At 43.2% G+C, this 18,174-nt stretch overlaps 1 protein-coding gene across 2 annotated transcripts; it reads right to left on the minus strand.

Annotated features, from left to right (window-relative positions):
- Positions 1-14,270: 14,270 nt before the first annotated feature.
- Positions 14,271-17,253, minus strand: LOC130077246 (NACHT, LRR and PYD domains-containing protein 1 homolog). Of its 2 annotated transcripts, XM_056242414.1 has the most exons (5): positions 17,216-17,253; positions 16,787-17,035; positions 16,326-16,370; positions 14,494-16,174; positions 14,271-14,373 (listed from the first exon to the last, which is right to left on the minus strand). In XM_056242414.1, exons 1-5 carry the CDS (start codon positions 17,232-17,234, stop codon positions 14,286-14,288), a joined length of 2,082 nt encoding a protein of 693 aa, XP_056098389.1. In that variant the 5' UTR covers positions 17,235-17,253; the 3' UTR covers positions 14,271-14,285. The 2 variants fall into 2 exon arrangements, with proteins under 2 accessions (XP_056098389.1, XP_056098390.1); XM_056242415.1 differs by lacking the exon at positions 16,326-16,370.
- Positions 17,254-18,174: the final 921 nt, after the last annotated feature.

Consider the following 18,174-nt stretch of genomic DNA (forward strand, 5'->3'; position numbering starts at 1 on the left):
GCTGCAGTCACAGAGCCCGCTGCAGTCACAGAGCCCGCCGCAGTCACAGAGCCCGCCGCAGTCACAGAGCCCGCCGCAGTCACAGAGCCCGCCGCAGTCACAGAGCCCGCTGCAGTCACAGAGCCCGCTGCAGTCACAGAGCCCGCTGCAGTCACAGAGCCCGCTGCAGTCACAGAGCCCGCTGCAGTCACAGAGCCCGCTGCAGTCACAGAGCCCGCTGCAGTCACAGAGCCCGCTGCAGTCACAGAGCCCGCTGCAGTCACAGAGCCCGCTGCAGTCACAGAGCCCGCTGCAGTCACAGAGCCCGCTGCAGTCACAGAGCCCGCTGCAGTCACAGAGCCCGCTGCAGTCACAGAGCCCGCTGCAGTCACAGAGCCCGCTGCAGTCACAGAGCCCGCTGCAGTCACAGAGCCCGCTGCAGTCACAGAGCCCGCTGCAGTCACAGAGCCCGCTGCAGTCACAGAGCCCGCTGCAGTCACAGAGCCCGCTGCAGTCACAGAGCCCGCTGCAGTCACAGAGCCCGCTGCAGTCACAGAGCCCGCTGCAGTCACAGAGCCCGCTGCAGTCACAGAGCCCGCTGCAGTCACAGAGCCCGCTGCAGTCACAGAGCCCGCTGCAGTCACAGAGCCCGCTGCAGTCACAGAGCCCGCTGCAGTCACAGAGCCCGCTGCAGTCACAGAGCCCGCTGCAGTCACAGAGCCCGCTGCAGTCACAGAGCCCGCTGCAGTCACAGAGCCCGCTGCAGTCACAGAGCCCGCTGCAGTCACAGAGCCCGCTGCAGTCACAGAGCCCGCTGCAGTCACAGAGCCCGCTGCAGTCACAGAGCCCGCTGCAGTCACAGAGCCCGCTGCAGTCACAGAGCCCGCTGCAGTCACAGAGCCCGCTGCAGTCACAGAGCCCGCTGCAGTCACAGAGCCCGCTGCAGTCACAGAGCCCGCTGCAGTCACAGAGCCCGCCGCTGTGAAGGCGGTCCCAGCACCCGCTGCTGAGAGAACAGTTCCTGAGCTAACTTCTGAGAGAGCTGTTTCCGAGCTCGCTGCTCCAGCTCCTGAGAGTACTGCACAGGAGAGCGCTTCCGAGTTTAATATGAGCACTACATCTGAGTCTGAGTCGATTACTTCTCACCCTGTCTCCTGTCCTGTGCTGTCTCCTTCCCTGTCCCAGTCAAGTTCCCCCAGCGCTTCTCCACGTGTCACCCTGTCTCAGTCTGGTTCCCCTATGGCTTCTCCTCGAGTGCCCCCACCCAAGTCCGCCCGGAATCCTCGTCCCAAGCCCTCATCCCGTGGACCCAAGACCCCCAGCACACCCATCCACCCTGGACCACCCCCCATGAACTCTGTGTTTCCTCCGCCACCTCTTCCTTGTTTATTATTTTTAATGTTTCATCCTAACCCTGTTGTTGTGTTTTCGTGTTTGCCGTTACTGTTATTTGTCATGTTTTGTTGGTTTGTGTCTGTTTCCCAGTCTGTCATGTCTCGTGTTTGATGTCCTCTTTTGGAGCGTCTGGTAGCCGCTCCTTAAGGTGGGGGTTCTGTCATGATTCTGCCCTCGTGTCCTTGATTTTCTCTAGTCTTGAGGCAGGATCATGACAGAATCATGTTTTGTGTGCAAGGACATGGTCTTGTGTTTTCAGCCATGTGCTTGTGTTGTCTCGTTACGTTACCCCGCCCCCTTGTTATCCTCGTCTCGTCATTATTGTCTAGTCAGTTTCACCTGTCCTTGTCTAGTCTGCTTCACCTGTCTTTGTCATTAGTGTTCCCCTATTTCATCCCCTTGTGTTTGCTGTCCTGTGCCGGTTCATTGTGTCACACTTTGTGAGAGTCTACCTGTGAGTACCTTGTCTTTGAAGAATGTCTTGATCTTGTGTTTGCTGTTTAATAGTCTAGTGTTTGTCAAGTGTTATCTAGTTTAGTTATCCCTCGTTTGTATTGCCTCTGTTTTGCCCCCTCGTGGGCTTTATTTTTCCCCTGTTTTTCTGTTATAATAAACATTGTGTAATTGTCTACCGTCTGCGTTTGGGTTCTTCTGCTATCATCATAACAACGACTGTGACATCATATTAAAAATACAATTATTTATTTATCCACCCCTGCATTGTGTGTTCGTGGTTTCAAATATTAACACTCACAGCTAGCTGCATAACCATAAAAAAACACTGCTGTAAATCTGTGCAGTTATAATATAATAAAATAAATAAAATACCCAAACAGCGTCATTGTCAGGAGATCATTCATAAACACGTACCAGACTTACACATAAAGGAATGCGCATGCTCATGCCTCAACCGTCTACACCAATAAGATTGCTGTATTATAAACCAATAAAATCGGTTGTGTATTTTGCGTTCTACTAATTCAGCTATAAACAATCAATATTTGACTAAAACTTGTCTATTAATACCTGTTTGCCTGAACTTTAACTTTGAAATATTTTAACTGATGCCCCGCCTCTTACTTCTCAAACCTCTTACTTTATGCTGTTCTATGGTATCGTGCTGGGAAAACAGAAATTTCATTGTGCTTTGCGAATTACCCATCGTTTGTTGGTAAATGGGCTGGCGTGTACCATAGCTTGCTTTGCTGATTGCTAGACGTGATTGGCAAACGGTTTGCCAGTATATACCCTGACCTATAAACCATAGATATCAGATCAAACAGCGCTGACGTGGAAACCAGGAGAAACACTTATAGAAGGCTTTCAGAAAAAAAAAAAAAAAAAAAAGCTTTCAGTCCACAAATCAGCAACATTCACCATGGATTTAGGCTAATGCTAACCATAAATATGATAATGTGACAGAAATAATCAAACGCTTACAAGTAGCCTACTTCACTTCAAAACTATATCATATATAGCCTAAATGTTTTTTTGTTTTTGCTTGTTTTTTTATGTGATGACCAACACATTTTTTGTTCATCCTTCAAAGATTGTCCTAAAACGTTGTTGGAAAAAAAAATGTTGGAAAACTCTTATTTAAACACTTATAAAAAAAAAAAAAAAAAAAACCCTTGTAAACAGTAGGATGTTTAGGCTATCTGCTAGTTTCACTCCTTAATATACATGTTTTCACTCCTTTTGTTTTTTAATTAATATTAAGACATTATGAATGATAATAACTAAAGTTAATTTCATCTACACCCTAAATTAAGCTTAGTGATTTATGTGTGAATTCAGTGTGAGTTCTCATTTGAGGTGGTGCTGCCCTCAAATTTGAGTCTGGAGCCCTGTGAACTTAAAATAAAACTGCATATCGCAATATCTGTATGTTAAGTCTATTTATTATTAAAGAATTTGTCAGTATTACAGTTATTTTGGGAGAAATTTGAATAATTGCATTGCAAGCTGATTTAAGGTGTGCCCCTAAATTTTCTGCTTGTGCTCCTAAAATTTTCTGTCAGGGGCAACAGCCTAGTAAAAAAAGTTAGTCTGGAGCCCTGCCTGTCATTTTTAAAAAGCCTATGTAGGCTATTGGTACACCATTATTACAAAAAGGTGTGCAGCGTATTTTTTCTCGCTTAATTGCTCCCAAATGTAAAATTGTTGTATCAATAGCCGCTTTCCGACCGGAGGGACTTTTGCAGTTCCTAGAACCTAACGTTCCTATAACCTTTTTTTTCGCGTGTTCCGACCGGACTAAGTTGGGGATTTTTTAGTTCCTCAGACCGTAGTTCCTATAACTCTTTCAGTACCTAGTCTAGAGCGAGGACTTTTTTAGTTCCCTTTCCCTAGGTCTACGTTGATTGGTTCAACTTATAAGTCACGCCCAGTGTCAACACATTTTATTCACTGTCTGTTGCAATTCGCCTATCTATGTATGCTATGCTAACTCATAACATAACGCATTCAACCAGCTAAAATTGCTATGCTTGCTAAACTTACCCGTCATTTTGTTTGTCTCCTGCGCTCTGCTCTTCTATCTTCTTCCATTATATTACTTAAGATCATATTACGCTGGAGCCTTCGTCTTCTTTGTTTCTCTGTACAGAACTCAAGCATAGTCTTTAAACGCCGCCGTTCGTACTCGTTATTAAGCTCCCGGCAAGGCAGAACAGGAACATTCCGATAGCCTCCTCCACGCTGGTTTGTTGTTGTTGTATGTGGCGCCGCCGCCGCCGCCGTGCTTGCGTCACTCCCTTACCCCTCCTACCAGTTCCTATGGCCACTTGGCCAGTGCGAACGCAAACAGCAAAACCGAGTTTGGGGGAGAGTAGTTCTTAGAACTGTTTAGAAGTGGACAGTTCCTATAACTAAGTTCCTGTAACTACTTGGTCGGAAAGCGGCTATAATAGTAGAATAAGTACCCCTTAGCTCTATAATACTTACAGAATGAATCCTTTATTTTATTTCTCCTGGTTGTTACCCCTTTATTCCCCAAACTTTACATGTTGTTCCCTTATACTTACATGTAAGTACTTTATAGGTACACTATAACTACAGAAAGTTACACTGTAAAATCGCTTTAATTACGCAGTACTTTCCGGGTTCTTTACCAACACCTCAGTCTACCTGAGTATTGTCGCTGACCATGTCCATCCCTTTATGACCACAGTGTAGCATCTTCTGACAGCGACTACCCGTGCTAGCAAGGTGTACCTAATAAAATACCCAGTGAGCACAAGTATTTACAGTATTTGTTGTACACTGTTTTAAATTTAGTTTTACTTCCAAACATTACAAAACATTAAGAAATTAAACAAAATGCAGCTATTGTAAATGTAATGGGTAACTTTGAGAATCACTCATAGACCTGATATTGGAAATCTTTTCAACAACCCGGTTGAACCAGTTCACAAAGTTAACATGCTGGCAATTTGATTTAAACCTTTACGATTCTTTATGAGGGTGACATTTAATTTTTATATTCTGTTCTATATTCCTCTGACCTAAATTTCATCTGAAACTTATTAAAAGTGAACGACTGATATACAGCAAAGACTTGTATTTTGCTAACAAGAAAAAAAAAACCTCCGACATTTGATATTCAAACAATCTCCTGATTATATACTACAAAAGAGAATGTAGAACATTTAGTAATTAAAAAAATACAAAATTTTTAGTATGTGGCAAGCATTCATGGAAATAAAAATCTAACAAATGATATCTTGAATATCTTTCATAAGTGGTGGGAAGTATTGAAACAGCAATACCATAAATACTATATGACTTAATTAAAAAAATAAAAAGAATTTAGATGACTTCTGGTATGCTCATTGTTGAGACATCTGTGCAATGGTAGCGATAATAAGAAAAATGGACGAAAATGTTACCTGATCCTCCCCAACATGTGGATTTTAGTTCTGCAGTTCGAGGTAATGTGTTATATGATCTTTTTTTAAATAAAACAATTAACATCAATGTTGAAGGTTTCTCCTCTACTTCTGCTTTTCTTCAGGCAGACAGTGCTATAACTTCGCTTCACTGGAAGGAACACAATTTAGAGTTGAAACTGCAGGAAGTTATGCATGACAAAACAGGTTCAAACTGAATTGAAAGGGAGTCTAAATATGTGACATGTAGAAGCCTGTGGTGAGGGTTGCGTGGCTCAGCGTGGCGAGCGGTGGGTGGGTACCCAGTCAACACGTGAGATCATCATACTATGTGAGCTCATTGTGAATTCAAAATAGAGCAGGTTGAGAGGAGGCGATTCAAATATCGGTCACTGGGGGGTGGGGGGTATTCTACTTCCTGTTTCTCAACACTATCACAGTGGTGTCACATGGTGAGCTCACAGTATGAGGCACAACCCAGGTAACCTTTTTTTTGGTATAAAAACATTTCTCCAAACATACAACTGACTTCCATTCACAGGCTTAAATAAAATCAACTGAAGATAAGAGAAGACATTAAAGGTGCGGTCCATAAGAATGACAGCTAGTGGTCGAAATAGGTACTGCAGTCCAAATTCAAAATCTCAGAGATCGTTGTTTCAAGGTGGATTATTTGTTAGGCTAATTCAGTCATAGTTGTGGCGCAGACTTTGCAAACAGATTTTTATGATATGGATCTGCCAGAAACGCCACAAACATGTAAGTAACCATGTTTATTCCAATGCCTGATCTGTGATATCTGATGTGTAATCAAGTTCAGACAGATAATATTTGCAAGGATACAATCTTTTCATTCACACAATCCACAGACTGTCAGTGCCTAGAAGATAACTACGCATAAACTACATAATTCATCAATTAACCTTTTGGAAATGTTGTCTACATGTTGACACTTCTTGAGTCTCTCCATCTTTGTCTGACCGCCCCTGGATCCGGGTTGCTGAAGGGCAAAGCAGTCTGAAAGCCTGAAAACAAAAGAGTGAAAGCGCGTAGCTATGGCATGCAGTGACCAGGAATGAGCTAAACCTTAATTATAAAATTGAAGACAATTGATAGCCAGATTAACGTCTCAAGAATAGCATGATTGCCTGACAATAAGATCTGTTTTAATGATGACCGCCATGTTTCCTTGGCACAAAAAATATAATATGTTTTGTCACCACATCAAACCCCAAAGGACGCCAACTACCGCTATAGGATTATTTTCGTGAAGCGCGGACGAAACGAAGCCTAAGCGAGCTTGGGAAATTAATTTGGCCTTGCCGTTTAAGTATCTAAAATCTGAGATTGGACATGCACACTTCGTTTAGCTGGAGCACTAAATTAGGCATGGAGCGGGCCATTAACAGACGAGAGATAAATCCTCTGCCTTGAGGAATAATACTCATAGCGAAATTAAGGTGACCGAGCAGAGGAACATATAACGCTTAGATACAACCTTTAAAAATTTTTTTTTTTTTTTTTTTTTACATTTCAGAATATTACTGTTTACTGTGTTTGAACAAAAATTCAGCAAGCATAAAACTGATAAAATCATCTCACATAATCTTGCAGACCCCAATTTATGACGGCAGTAAATCAACCAGGCCAGCTAGTTCATTTTGGACAAAATGTGGGCCCTTTTTTAAAGTTCTAAACATATCAGAGATTAAAGTCTAGGTCACCAGGAAAGGTTACGTGTTACAGCGATTGTACTATGTTTCCTATTATTGTAGATCTTAAAGCAACACTATGTAGTTTTTCAACCTTAATAATATATTTCCAAAACCCTTGTGATGGAACATCGACTTACAAGAGGTCATTCCTAGGATATCTAAGTCCACTAAAGGAGGGAGGGCGCTCTCACATTTAGCTCCTAAACTCTGGAATAGCCTTCCTGATATTGTTCGAGGTTCAGACTCGCTGTCCCAGTTCAAAACTAGATTAAAGACGCATCTCTTTAGCCAAGCATTCACATAATGCTTACCTTTTATACCACTGTTGAATCAGATCGAATGCATTAATATTATGAACAGCAGGTATGCTAATTATTTCCCATCTGCTTTTCTGCTGTTAAATAGCGTTCGTCAGCTCCAGATTGTATCCAGCCTCTCACGGAGACTTCAGAGTCCCCAACACCTGCGATGACACGACTCGACGCCTGTGAAGAGACGACTCAACGCCGGCGATATGTTATGCCCTAAATTAATACATGATTAACTAACTGTATTTTTTCTATGTACATTTCTGAAATGCACTTTCTGTAAAGCTGCTTTGAAACAATATGTATTGTGAAAAGCGCTATACAAATAAATTTGAATTGAATTGAATAAAAGAAATGGACACAGCGACACCATATACTTCAACAGAGAAAAGTGAAGTCAATTAAAAGCACTCACTTCCTGATGGCTGATGGCCTGCAGGCTCAAACTTAGCTTGATGACGTAGATGTGACGTGAGCAGTGACAGTTGTAAGTCTTCTAGTAGCTGTGCCAAGAGGAATCTGAATCATTCCCTTCTGAATCTCGCAGAGACGGAGAGCGTGAGTAGTCCTGTCCATGAGCAGCAGGAGCAACTTTGTCTCTCTATGGGCCTCTCCCTTGACTTTATGCCTCCACATCCCCCCGATTTCCCGCGAGCTTCTCCTCCTGTCTATACGTTAATTTCTCTACTGTGCGACAGAGAGTCGCGTGTTATGACGCAATCGTTAGCCTATTTTTTCAAAAACTGCTTCTACGGGGCCCTAACGTAAGATACAAGGTAATGGAGCCTTTTATACATTGTCGTGTTTCTTAAGAAATAAATAATGGATAAATGGAGTCTTTGGACGCCTCAGATGTAAAGTTATTCGCTGTCAAAGTGACGCCAAAATTAATGGGAGTCAATAGAATGATAACAGCAGGAGAAGGCTTGCTAGCCAATGGCGGCCCTCGGGGAGAGTTTCCGGCTGGTGGATTACACCCTTGGTTGGAGCCCAACTATCGTTTGTTTGCCGGATGTTGTTGTCATGATTCATCATCATCATCATGGCCGAAGCAGCAACTAAACCAAAGAAGACGAAGGTTTTGTCGGAGAAGACTAGAAAGAGAAAAACGGGAGAGTCATAGAATCAAAGGCCGGACGAGGAACAATATTGGTCCAGCATTCGCCTGCTGGCGTGAGCTAAAGGAGGAGGGCTGCCCGACCGATGCTGACTTGGCCGTCATGCTTTTGGACTAGTAAGTATATTGCTTACATACTATCTCTAGTTTTTCAAATTTGTTGTCTGCCTGGCTATGTTACGGAAACTGTCTGGTCAAAAAAAAAAAAAAAAAAAGTTATGAGTAATCCTATGTCTAAACGGCGTGTACAAGTTTGGTAGGGGCTACATTCTTGCAAGTAAATAATTCATGATTAGTCGGACAAAATCATCTTTTAGGATAACTATCCTAATGACTGCAGGCTCATAGTCATGTTTGTTTATGTATTTTTCTGGTGAAAGTGTTTTGCCTCAGGCTATATGCAAATCGATTTTTCAAATTTGCAGATTCATCTATGGTAGCTTGATATTATAATATTGACGATATATGCCTATTACCTACCACACAAACATTGAATTGATTTAGCATATCCATTCTGTGAAACATTCGCCAATAGGCTACTATAATGACGCTGGCTTGTAAACGTGAGCTACGTGATCTTTTGGTCTTTGAAAAAAATAAAACCCATTAAATTATATTCATATGACATGCTGAAATATATGCCACTGTACCAAGATGTGAGAAGTCCTTCTGCAGAGTTCGGGGATATATCGGCTTGTAAACAAATACACGTGTAACCATGACAGATTTTACGACAGAAGTAGAAGACTACTGTTTCCCAACTGTAGGGGGACCCCGAGAGCAAAAGTTGCATAGTGTTACTTTTAAATTGTGTTAAAAAGGAACTACTTCAAGTTAAGTGCATTAAAGGGATACTCCACTTTTTTTGGAAATAGGCTCATTTTACAACTCCCCCAGAGTTAAACTGTTGAGTTTTACCGTTTTTGAATCCATTCAGCCGATCTCCGGTTCTGGCGGTACCACTTTTAGCATAGCTTAGCATACATCATTGAAGTGGACAAGACCATTAGCATTTCTCATTAAAAAATGACCAAAGTGTTTCGATATTTTTCCTATTTAAAACTTGACTCTTCTGTAGTTACATCGTGCACTAAGACCGACGGAAAATGTAAAGTTGCGATTTTCTAGGCTGATATGGCTAGGAACTATACTCTCATTCCTGCGTAATAATCAAGAAACTTTACTGCCGTACCATGAGAGCAGCAGGCGTAATGATATGACGCAGCGCCTGAAAATAGTTCCGTTGTGTTGACGGAAGGTGGCCTATTTTCAGGCGCTGCGTCATATCATTACGCCTGCTGCACTCATGGTACGGCAGTAAAGTTTCTTGATTATTCGACTAGGTGTCGAACACGGCGCGCGCGTTCTGTCGACAGCTGAGCTTTCATAGCCACGGAGTCCAGTTCCATCCCTAAAAAGGAGATTGACTGGCTGGGCCGTAATGATCTCTTGGTCCAGTTGACCGTGAGACCCAATCTTTTCAAGCGACTGAGAAGCATAGTTCTGTGAGATACGAGCTCCATCTCTGACTGTGCTAGAATCAGCCAATCGTCCAAGTAGTTCAGAATTCGCACACCCTGACATCTGAGGGGGGCGAGCGCCGCGTCCATGCACTTGGTAAATGTACGGGGTGCCAGGGAGAGGCCGAACGGGAGGACGGTGTACTGATATACCTGGCCGTCCAGGGCGAATCTCAAGAATGGCCTGTGACGGGGTATAATCTGTTTCTGAAAATACGCGTCTTTCAGATCGAGAGATATAAACCAGTCCCTCGGGCGAATTTGCGCGAGGATCTGCCTGGTTGTAATCATTTTGAACGGTCTCCTCATGATAGCTTTGTTAAAAAATCTCAGATCTAATATAGGCCTCCGTCCTGTAAAAGCCTGACTCGCTCAGAGAAGGCGGCACCGGTTCTATAGCTCCTTTGTACAGCAGTTTGGCTATTTCTGCGCGGAGTCGATGTGCTACTTTCGTGCTCACTGTCGACTAGGTCCGAGCGTGAAAACGCGGGGGGCGGCGAGCGAACTGTAGTGCATAGCCCTGTCTTATTGTGCTTAGCACCCACTCTGAAACCCCTGGAATGGCTTCCCATGCTTGTGCATGTGAGCGCGCTGTGGCGGGCACGTGACTTACAATCGCAGCCTGACTCATATGGGTGTCTATATGTGGCGGCTCGCTGACAGCAACAGCTGGCTGTTTTAAATGAGGCGACCCGGTTACTGTGAACGGGGAGCGTACCATGAACATTCTATGACGCGCGAGCAGCACCGGGGACAGTGTGTCTGTTAGTAAGAGTGAGCGCTTGTGAGCGGGCACGTGACTTACACTCATAACCTGACTTATTCGAGGTTGAAATGGCCGTGTGACAGTGCGGGCATGAGATGGACGTGAGCGCGAGTTCGTGGATGCGATGTTTACATCTAACACTCGAGCGGCATTTGCCAGCTTTATGAGAGTGGGCTCTGTGGGCCTGAGGGACACATGTTTTCGAGTCCTTGTGTGTAGGGGTGAACACTGGGACGTGGGCACATTTTCTACACTTAAAACACCAGCGGCATGAGCCGGATAAACAGAAAATACACTCTTTATGAGATTTCTGTGGGTCGCCGTAAAAACGGCGTTTGTGTGCAGGCAAGAGGGCATTATAGCCGGCTCGTTGGCTGCTAAATAATCTCTTGCAGTAGCCCTCTGTGGGGGGACTGACAAGGCGTGGCGTTTCGACGGTGGTCCGGCCGCAGCGGGACTTAACAGTCTTTTCTCCTTTGGTGTTAGGAGGGCTTCGCTTGCTCGGGCTTCAACACAATCCTCGGCCGGGGTCCCCGCGGGGGAGGCGGCCTGTGGCGGCTGTCCGAGCGCGATCTAGGGCGGCCGCCCTGTCGACGCTGCGAAGCGGCAGGCTTGGCTGGACGCTGAGTAGAGCTTCTAGCAGGCGGCTTGTCACGTGAGCGGCCTGTGGCTGAGCTAGAGCGTCGTGGCAGAAACAAATTCATGGCCTGCGAGGTCTTCTGTACTTCTGGGAAGCGATCCACGATGCCATTGACCGCTGGGCCGAAGAGGGGGAGAGCGGCGCGTTGAGGAAAGTAGCACGCTCAGACTCCCTCATGTGCGGGCTCCTTGGGCGGTGACCACTCGAGGCCGAGGCGGTCGACGGCCTTTACCAGGAGACGCATCAGCTCCACACCCAAACGTGTCCGTCCGGACTCCTGGATGGAAGCAGAGGAGGAGTGGAGAGAACCAGGCCATTCCTCGCTGTCCGAGGCCAGGAGAGAACAGCTGTCGTCCGCGGCGCCCCTATCCGCCTCGTCCTCTGAAGCAACGGCAGTGAGGGGGGAAGCAGGCATCTGCGCGTCCGTGGGGGGGTGGGGAAGGCGAGAGAGACACTCGAGGGAGCTGGTCCGGCGAGTGTTTGTCCTCCGCGTCGGGCTCCGGCATTCCTCTGAGCACGGCGCTTCTTCTTGCGCGGTGAAATGGAGGGCGGAGTGACAGCTTCAGCGCTGAAGAGCTCCAGACGAGCCCGCAGGGTCGCCATAGACAGCTCTTCGCAGTGGGTGCAACCTCCTGACGAAAGTGCGAGGGCTGCGTGGTCCTGGCCCAGGCAGAGAGCGCAGATCACGTGGCGGTCTCTGGCGCTGAGCGGGGCTCGGCACGAGCCACAGGACGTGCAAGGCCTTCTTATAAGAACGCTCGCGCTCTTTTAGAAAAAGTGTGTGTCGCAGCGGCGAGCACACACAGACACAGTAAAACAGTGGCAAAGAGCAGTAAAGGATATTTGTCGCCGGATAGCGTTGCTGGCACGGAAGGCTTATCGTTGTAGGCTGAAGGCGGCGAGAAGTCGACCGGCTTCCTCAGGCGCTTTCCTCTGCTGGCAGTCGCTGGTTTCAACAGCGGCGGCTTCTCTCGGATCCAGCGGAATGAAGAGCTTCGCTGAAGAGATGAAAATCAGGCAAACAGCCTCTGAGCCCCGCTTTTATACACTAAGCCACACCCCACTGCGTTGACAAAATATACAAAATTAAGGATAATTTTGGCTTCAATATCTCGAGCAAAGATGAACTTTACACGTAGCGTAAGCTAAACTTACGCAATACGAGAGAACCTCTCGTAAGAGAACATTGAATTTGCCTCAAAAGTCGTTCTTTTCTGGTGTTTTTGTGTCCTTTTTAAAGCTTGTAAGCTGAACTCTCCATGAAATTGCATGCAAAATCTATATAATGATAAACCAATACAAACCCGTTAATTGTCAATACACAACCTGGTCTTGTGTTTGAGCTCTGCAAGATCTCGATTCCATCCTCCAGTAATAAACCAGCATTTACCCTAGATGTGGAAACACATTATACAGATAAAATGAATAAGATTGATAATGTCATTCTTCATCTGCTTCTTGCACATTCTTTCAAACTATTTCATAACAGTTTAAATGGATGAAGGCCATGAACTACAGATGGGTGGTTTTATTTGCTTTGTAAGGTTATCTGATATAGCAACAGCATTGCAAAATTGCTAAACTACCAACATAAATTAAATAATAATTAATTAAAATAATAATTAAAAAAAATACAATAGTTCCTTTGTTTACAAAACATTTTGTGATTCTAAGGTTTTCAATTCCTCAAAGGTGAGTGACTGTGTGATCAGTGTCATTAATTCATAGCCTTTTAATGTTTTAAAAGGCTAGTTCACTAAAAAAATAAACTCTGCCATGTCATTCATAACCGGTGTGTCTTTCTCTCTTCTGCAAAACACAGAAGAAGATATTTTGAATAATGCTGGTAATAAAACGGTTTTGGTTCATTGTATTTCTTGTCCAAACAATGGAAGTCCATGGGATCTGAAACTGTGTGTTAAATAAGCATTCGTTAAAATAACATTTTTAGTTCCTCAGATGAAAACAGGTTTAGAACAACATGAGGGCGAGTAAATGATGACAGCATTTCCCTCTTTGGATGGACTATCCATTTGAATATTAGATACTCAGTTCTCATCAACAGACAAATTCACATAGAAACAGGACAGAGGGGATTTCAGATGTTTCTCACTTGAGTTCGGTTAGACTGGGGCAGTTCTGGCTCATCTGGAGGGTCCAAACAGACAACTTGTCAGTTAGAGAGTCCACGGTCATTTCCATCTTCTCCAGGTTAGAGAAGGAATAGAGAGATGACAGTAATGCATTGAAATCCCATTGGTGAATTATCTGAAAAAGTCTGGTCCAGTCGATGTTGAATATCTCTGAGTGTGGAAAGGTGAGACTGAATGATTCCAAATCGAACTCGGGATCAATCTCTATGCAGATACTATAAAAAAAAGAATTAAAAAAGATTCAAGTTGTTGTTGTGTCTATAAGTTATTATAATGTCTTGCTTATGCTATTAAAAAAAATAATTTAAAAAAGGTGTTGTTGTTGTAAAATTATGATTAATTGGTGGTTTGTTGGGCACCAGCCAATATTTTCATCATTATCAATAGTCAAAAAAGATAAAAGTGTGTACCTTATTTTTTTTAACTGTTTTGGGAGACCAATTTAGTTGTATTATTACTATTAGAATTATAATCTATTAGATTGCGGAGACCAAGTATGCCAGATAAACGGGAGAACAAGATGATGATATAATTGGTTATACAAAATATATTTATCATAGAATTATTTCTGGTTATCATGAGAGAACTAAAAATATTTTGATGAAAAGAAAAAATTCACTTGTTCTTCACCTGGACGGCTCTTTAATGATTGTCAGATCAAGTGAGCGTCTGGTTCTTACATAAACACTGCAAACCAAAAAACAGAAAAAATATACATTAAATAAAAGTTAAACAAAAGCACATTAAAGGATGATGCACGTGTGCAAAAAACACATCAAATGTATAAAATATATTTAAAACATTACCTCTGTGAGCTCAGGGTCTGTCCTCTCGTGAGAGCGTAGATCAGTTCACCGAGATCAGAGTCTGATGGACAATCTATAGCCAAGCTTCAAAATCAAATCCAGAACATCACTGTACAGACTAATTAAGCTTAACTTGCAATAGCTAATTATAGATTAGATATAAATTACATCCACTAAATATCTGTTTTAGACCAAAGCATTTACCTTGCATCTTTAAACTTGTGAAGTTCAGGCAAAATCATAGACAGATATTCCGATGTTAAATACAAACTAGAGATTCCTTCAATTCTCTGACAGCACTGACAGCAGTACAGCAGGGCACAGACGTCTGCTCTACTGAGGAATGGACCATGAAGATCAATCCTTTCCCAGGATCCCATTACTTCTTTCACAAAGTCTTCTTCATGAAGTTCATACAGACAGTGAAGAACAATAAATACTGCTACCGAAGACCAGAAAAAATCTTTAACCTTTTCCAAAATCCATTGTTTCAGATGAGCCTGTGTTTTTGGACGAATGAACAGACCATGTTCTTTAAGTGTGGATCTCACATCCTTATTCAACAAACCAAATACAAATTGCACCACAGCTGCAAAACGTGGTTTTGAGGAACTATCCATTAAAAGTTTCCCCAGGGACTCTTCTTCATCCAGAAGGACATAGTACAGAGCACAGAAGAACTCCTGAAAGCTGAGATGCATGAAACTGAACATCGTCCCCTGGCGGATTCGTCTCTTAAACAGGAACTTGCACAAGAATGGATTTCCAGCCGGGTCTGAAATGGTTTCATTCACACTTTTCTCATCCAGCAGGACTTGCTGTTCCTGCATCCCTCTCTCTGCCAGCTCACCCAGACTCCTCAGCAGGGTCGGGACGGACTGACTCAAACCCTGGCAGTGATGCTGCAGAAGAGTGCACACAAAGTCCACGTAGATGGAGGTAGTGGTTTCCAGTCCGCTTGTCTTATTCGCACCATATTTGAATCGCTCCTGGATAGTTGTGCAGATGATCCAGCAGACGACAGGGATTGAGCAGGCAGTGATGAGGGTTTCATTTGCCTTCACATATGTATAAGCATCTCTGTAATGTTCCTCATTTTGAAAAAACTTCTGGAAGTACTCCTCCACCCCCTTCTCTGAAAATCCCACAATCTCAGAGAAACGCTGAGGTCCTTTGAGCAGATCTTTACTGAGTGTGTCCGTAGCTGTAGATCTGGAGGAGACCAGCAGGAAAGACTCTGGCAGGATTCGACCCCTCAGCAGGGCACAAAGAGTGTCCACAGGTGGGGCTTTCTGAAGCAGATCAGTGTGTGCTGACGTGTCATTAATGTCCTGTGGGAGTTTCAGCTCATCAAATCCATCAATGACCACAAGCACCTTCTCTGGCGACTGCTGTAAAATCTGTGAGATCTCATGTGATGTTAAACTACAACTGCAGCTCAAGATCTCCACCAAACTCTTCTCGCCAGGAATGCGATTTATTTCTTTACACTTTAAGTGGAACACAATATCAAACCGCCCTTTGTAGAGGACACCAGATGCCCAGTCCATCATGATCTTCTGCACAGTGAAAGATTTCCCGTTTCCAGAATTTCCCTGCAGTATCACAGAACTGGGACTGATCCCGTGGTCATCTGGGTCGAACAGAGAGTTGAGATGGACAGAGTCTCCACTGCTCCTGGAGCTGAGGACCTGCTGGAAGCTCTCTCCACTGGAGCGGATCTCTTCTTCTCGCTCTTTTCGATCTCTATGTTTCCGAAGGATCAGAGGTTGTGTGAAGCGCTCAGACAGCAGCACATGTTCACCAGGCAGTGAGTTATACTCAGTCACATACTGATACTCGCTGCAGATCCGCTTCATATATTTGTGAATCACTGGGCTGATTTCTGTAAAAACGGTCAATGTTCAAAGAGTTAGTTTTTTTTTTCTTCTGATTCTAATACAGTAAGAAATTCCAGAGCAGACAAATACCAACTCAATTACGAGGTCGATAGAATGAAAAATTTAAAACGTATTATTATAAAATTCATCAGTCACCTGAGGAATGTGTTTTTTCAGAGCGTGTGTGATGTCCTGTGGAGCCTGTAGAATATTATACACACTTGATACATTAATTGATTTAATGATATTTAATATATATTTATATATATATTTTGATTAAGGCATCTACCTATCTCGCTATCTATCTGTCTAACTATCTAATTATCTATCTATCTATTGCTGAACAAATGTATTGTATTACTGCCCTCAACTAACAGTATTGGTTATACAACAGTATTGGTTATACAAATAACTTTTATTTTTAGATGGGAACAAATACGTACAAACTGCACATCATTGAAAACACAAAAAGTACTCAAAGTCTATCCATAAGTGGAAATTTGCTATTTTTGCATTTTTTAGAGCAATTTTCTACTTCCGGTTTGAAAAGCAAAAACTCCCAGACTCTCTGCTGATCCACATCTACCTATTGGAATATGACGTTAGTGTGCTCTTACCTAAGTCGCTAAACAGAGATGGCTCATGGATTTCCAGGCTAGAATAAAAGGCAGATTTAACCTTGTCTCCTCCAGAGTGCAACACTTCATATAACTCTCTCATTTTCTCCTGGTCAGTATCTGCTGCTCTGATCTTACAGTACGGCTCCCATTCCAGCATGCCACGGGACTTCAGCTCATCTGCTATCGGCATCACCATCTGTACTCTCTGGACAAGTTCCAGCCAGTGTGTGTCCACAAACCGAGCACCTGGTAGAGAGATAATAACATGATAACTGCTCACAAGGAAGAACAGAATTTCATAAGATTGAAGAACGGCATATTCTATTGTGTAGCAAGTACTTATTTGGGCCACTTCACTTTTAATCAGGGTAATGCAGAATTTTTTTTCATATGACTATCTCTGCTTTTACTGTGGTAACTACTTACGCTCTGAGTCTTGGTCCATGGTGTCTCATAAGTGTCTACAGAGCCGATCCGCCCTATACGCTCACTACGCAAGCTGCGTAGGGCCCCGCAAATTACTCAAGGCCCCGCCTCCCCCTCGTGTCATAGCGCGTCAATTAATGTTTACAACATCAATGACAAAATGAAGCGAAACTATCCTTCTGGTCACAAAAAGAGGGGGGAAAAACATGAGTGAATTGCGGAAACAACAATCAGGTAAACTTGTGTTCTCTCCTCTCCAAGTTTGATGTCAGCAAAGTAAAGTTAAGTTTATGTGCATTTCTATTGTGTTTTTTAAAGTGCAACGGCTCGGAAAAGATAACCGCGTCGCGTGTGTTATCATACGTTCATATGCGCGTGCACGAAATGAAACGCGCATTTTTCAAGCAGAAATATATGTGGAGAGAGACCAGACATACTGTAGCCTACAATATTTGGGCCTGAATGATGACACTCCTCATCAAATTACACATTATACATACTTTTAAAACCAGACACTGATTATCTAGTCTCAGTCAATGTGTAGTTAAAAACTCTAAACAACTGCTTATGCAAGATGGAAAGCAATGTATTGACAATTTGACATTGATTGACTATTGATTTATAGGCTATATTGAATTTAAAATGTTGATTAGCTGGACATACTGGTCAATATGGATGCACATCCCTCAGTAAATAATAACCATAAATCAAGAATTGCTTCAACATGCATACTAAAACAAACCTTTAACATATGGCAAGCCATTTTAGCTTTTATTCATTCACAGTTTATGCATTTTTTATATCAAGAATTCATTTTTTTTTTTTTACTATTTGCAATGTGAATTCTTGATTATTTTTTACTAGTAGGGCCCCATAGTTACATTTTTATCTACCAATGTCTATTTCTGATATCAGGAATTACATGTTCACTTGTACAAAAGTTAATTCTTGATTTCAAT

The sequence above is a fragment of the Rhinichthys klamathensis genome, unplaced genomic scaffold (assembly GCF_029890125.1).
Source record: "Rhinichthys klamathensis goyatoka isolate OS25496 unplaced genomic scaffold, OSU_Roscu_1.1 h1tg000726l_1, whole genome shotgun sequence".
NCBI classification, from domain to species: Eukaryota; Metazoa; Chordata; class Actinopteri; order Cypriniformes; family Leuciscidae; genus Rhinichthys; species Rhinichthys klamathensis.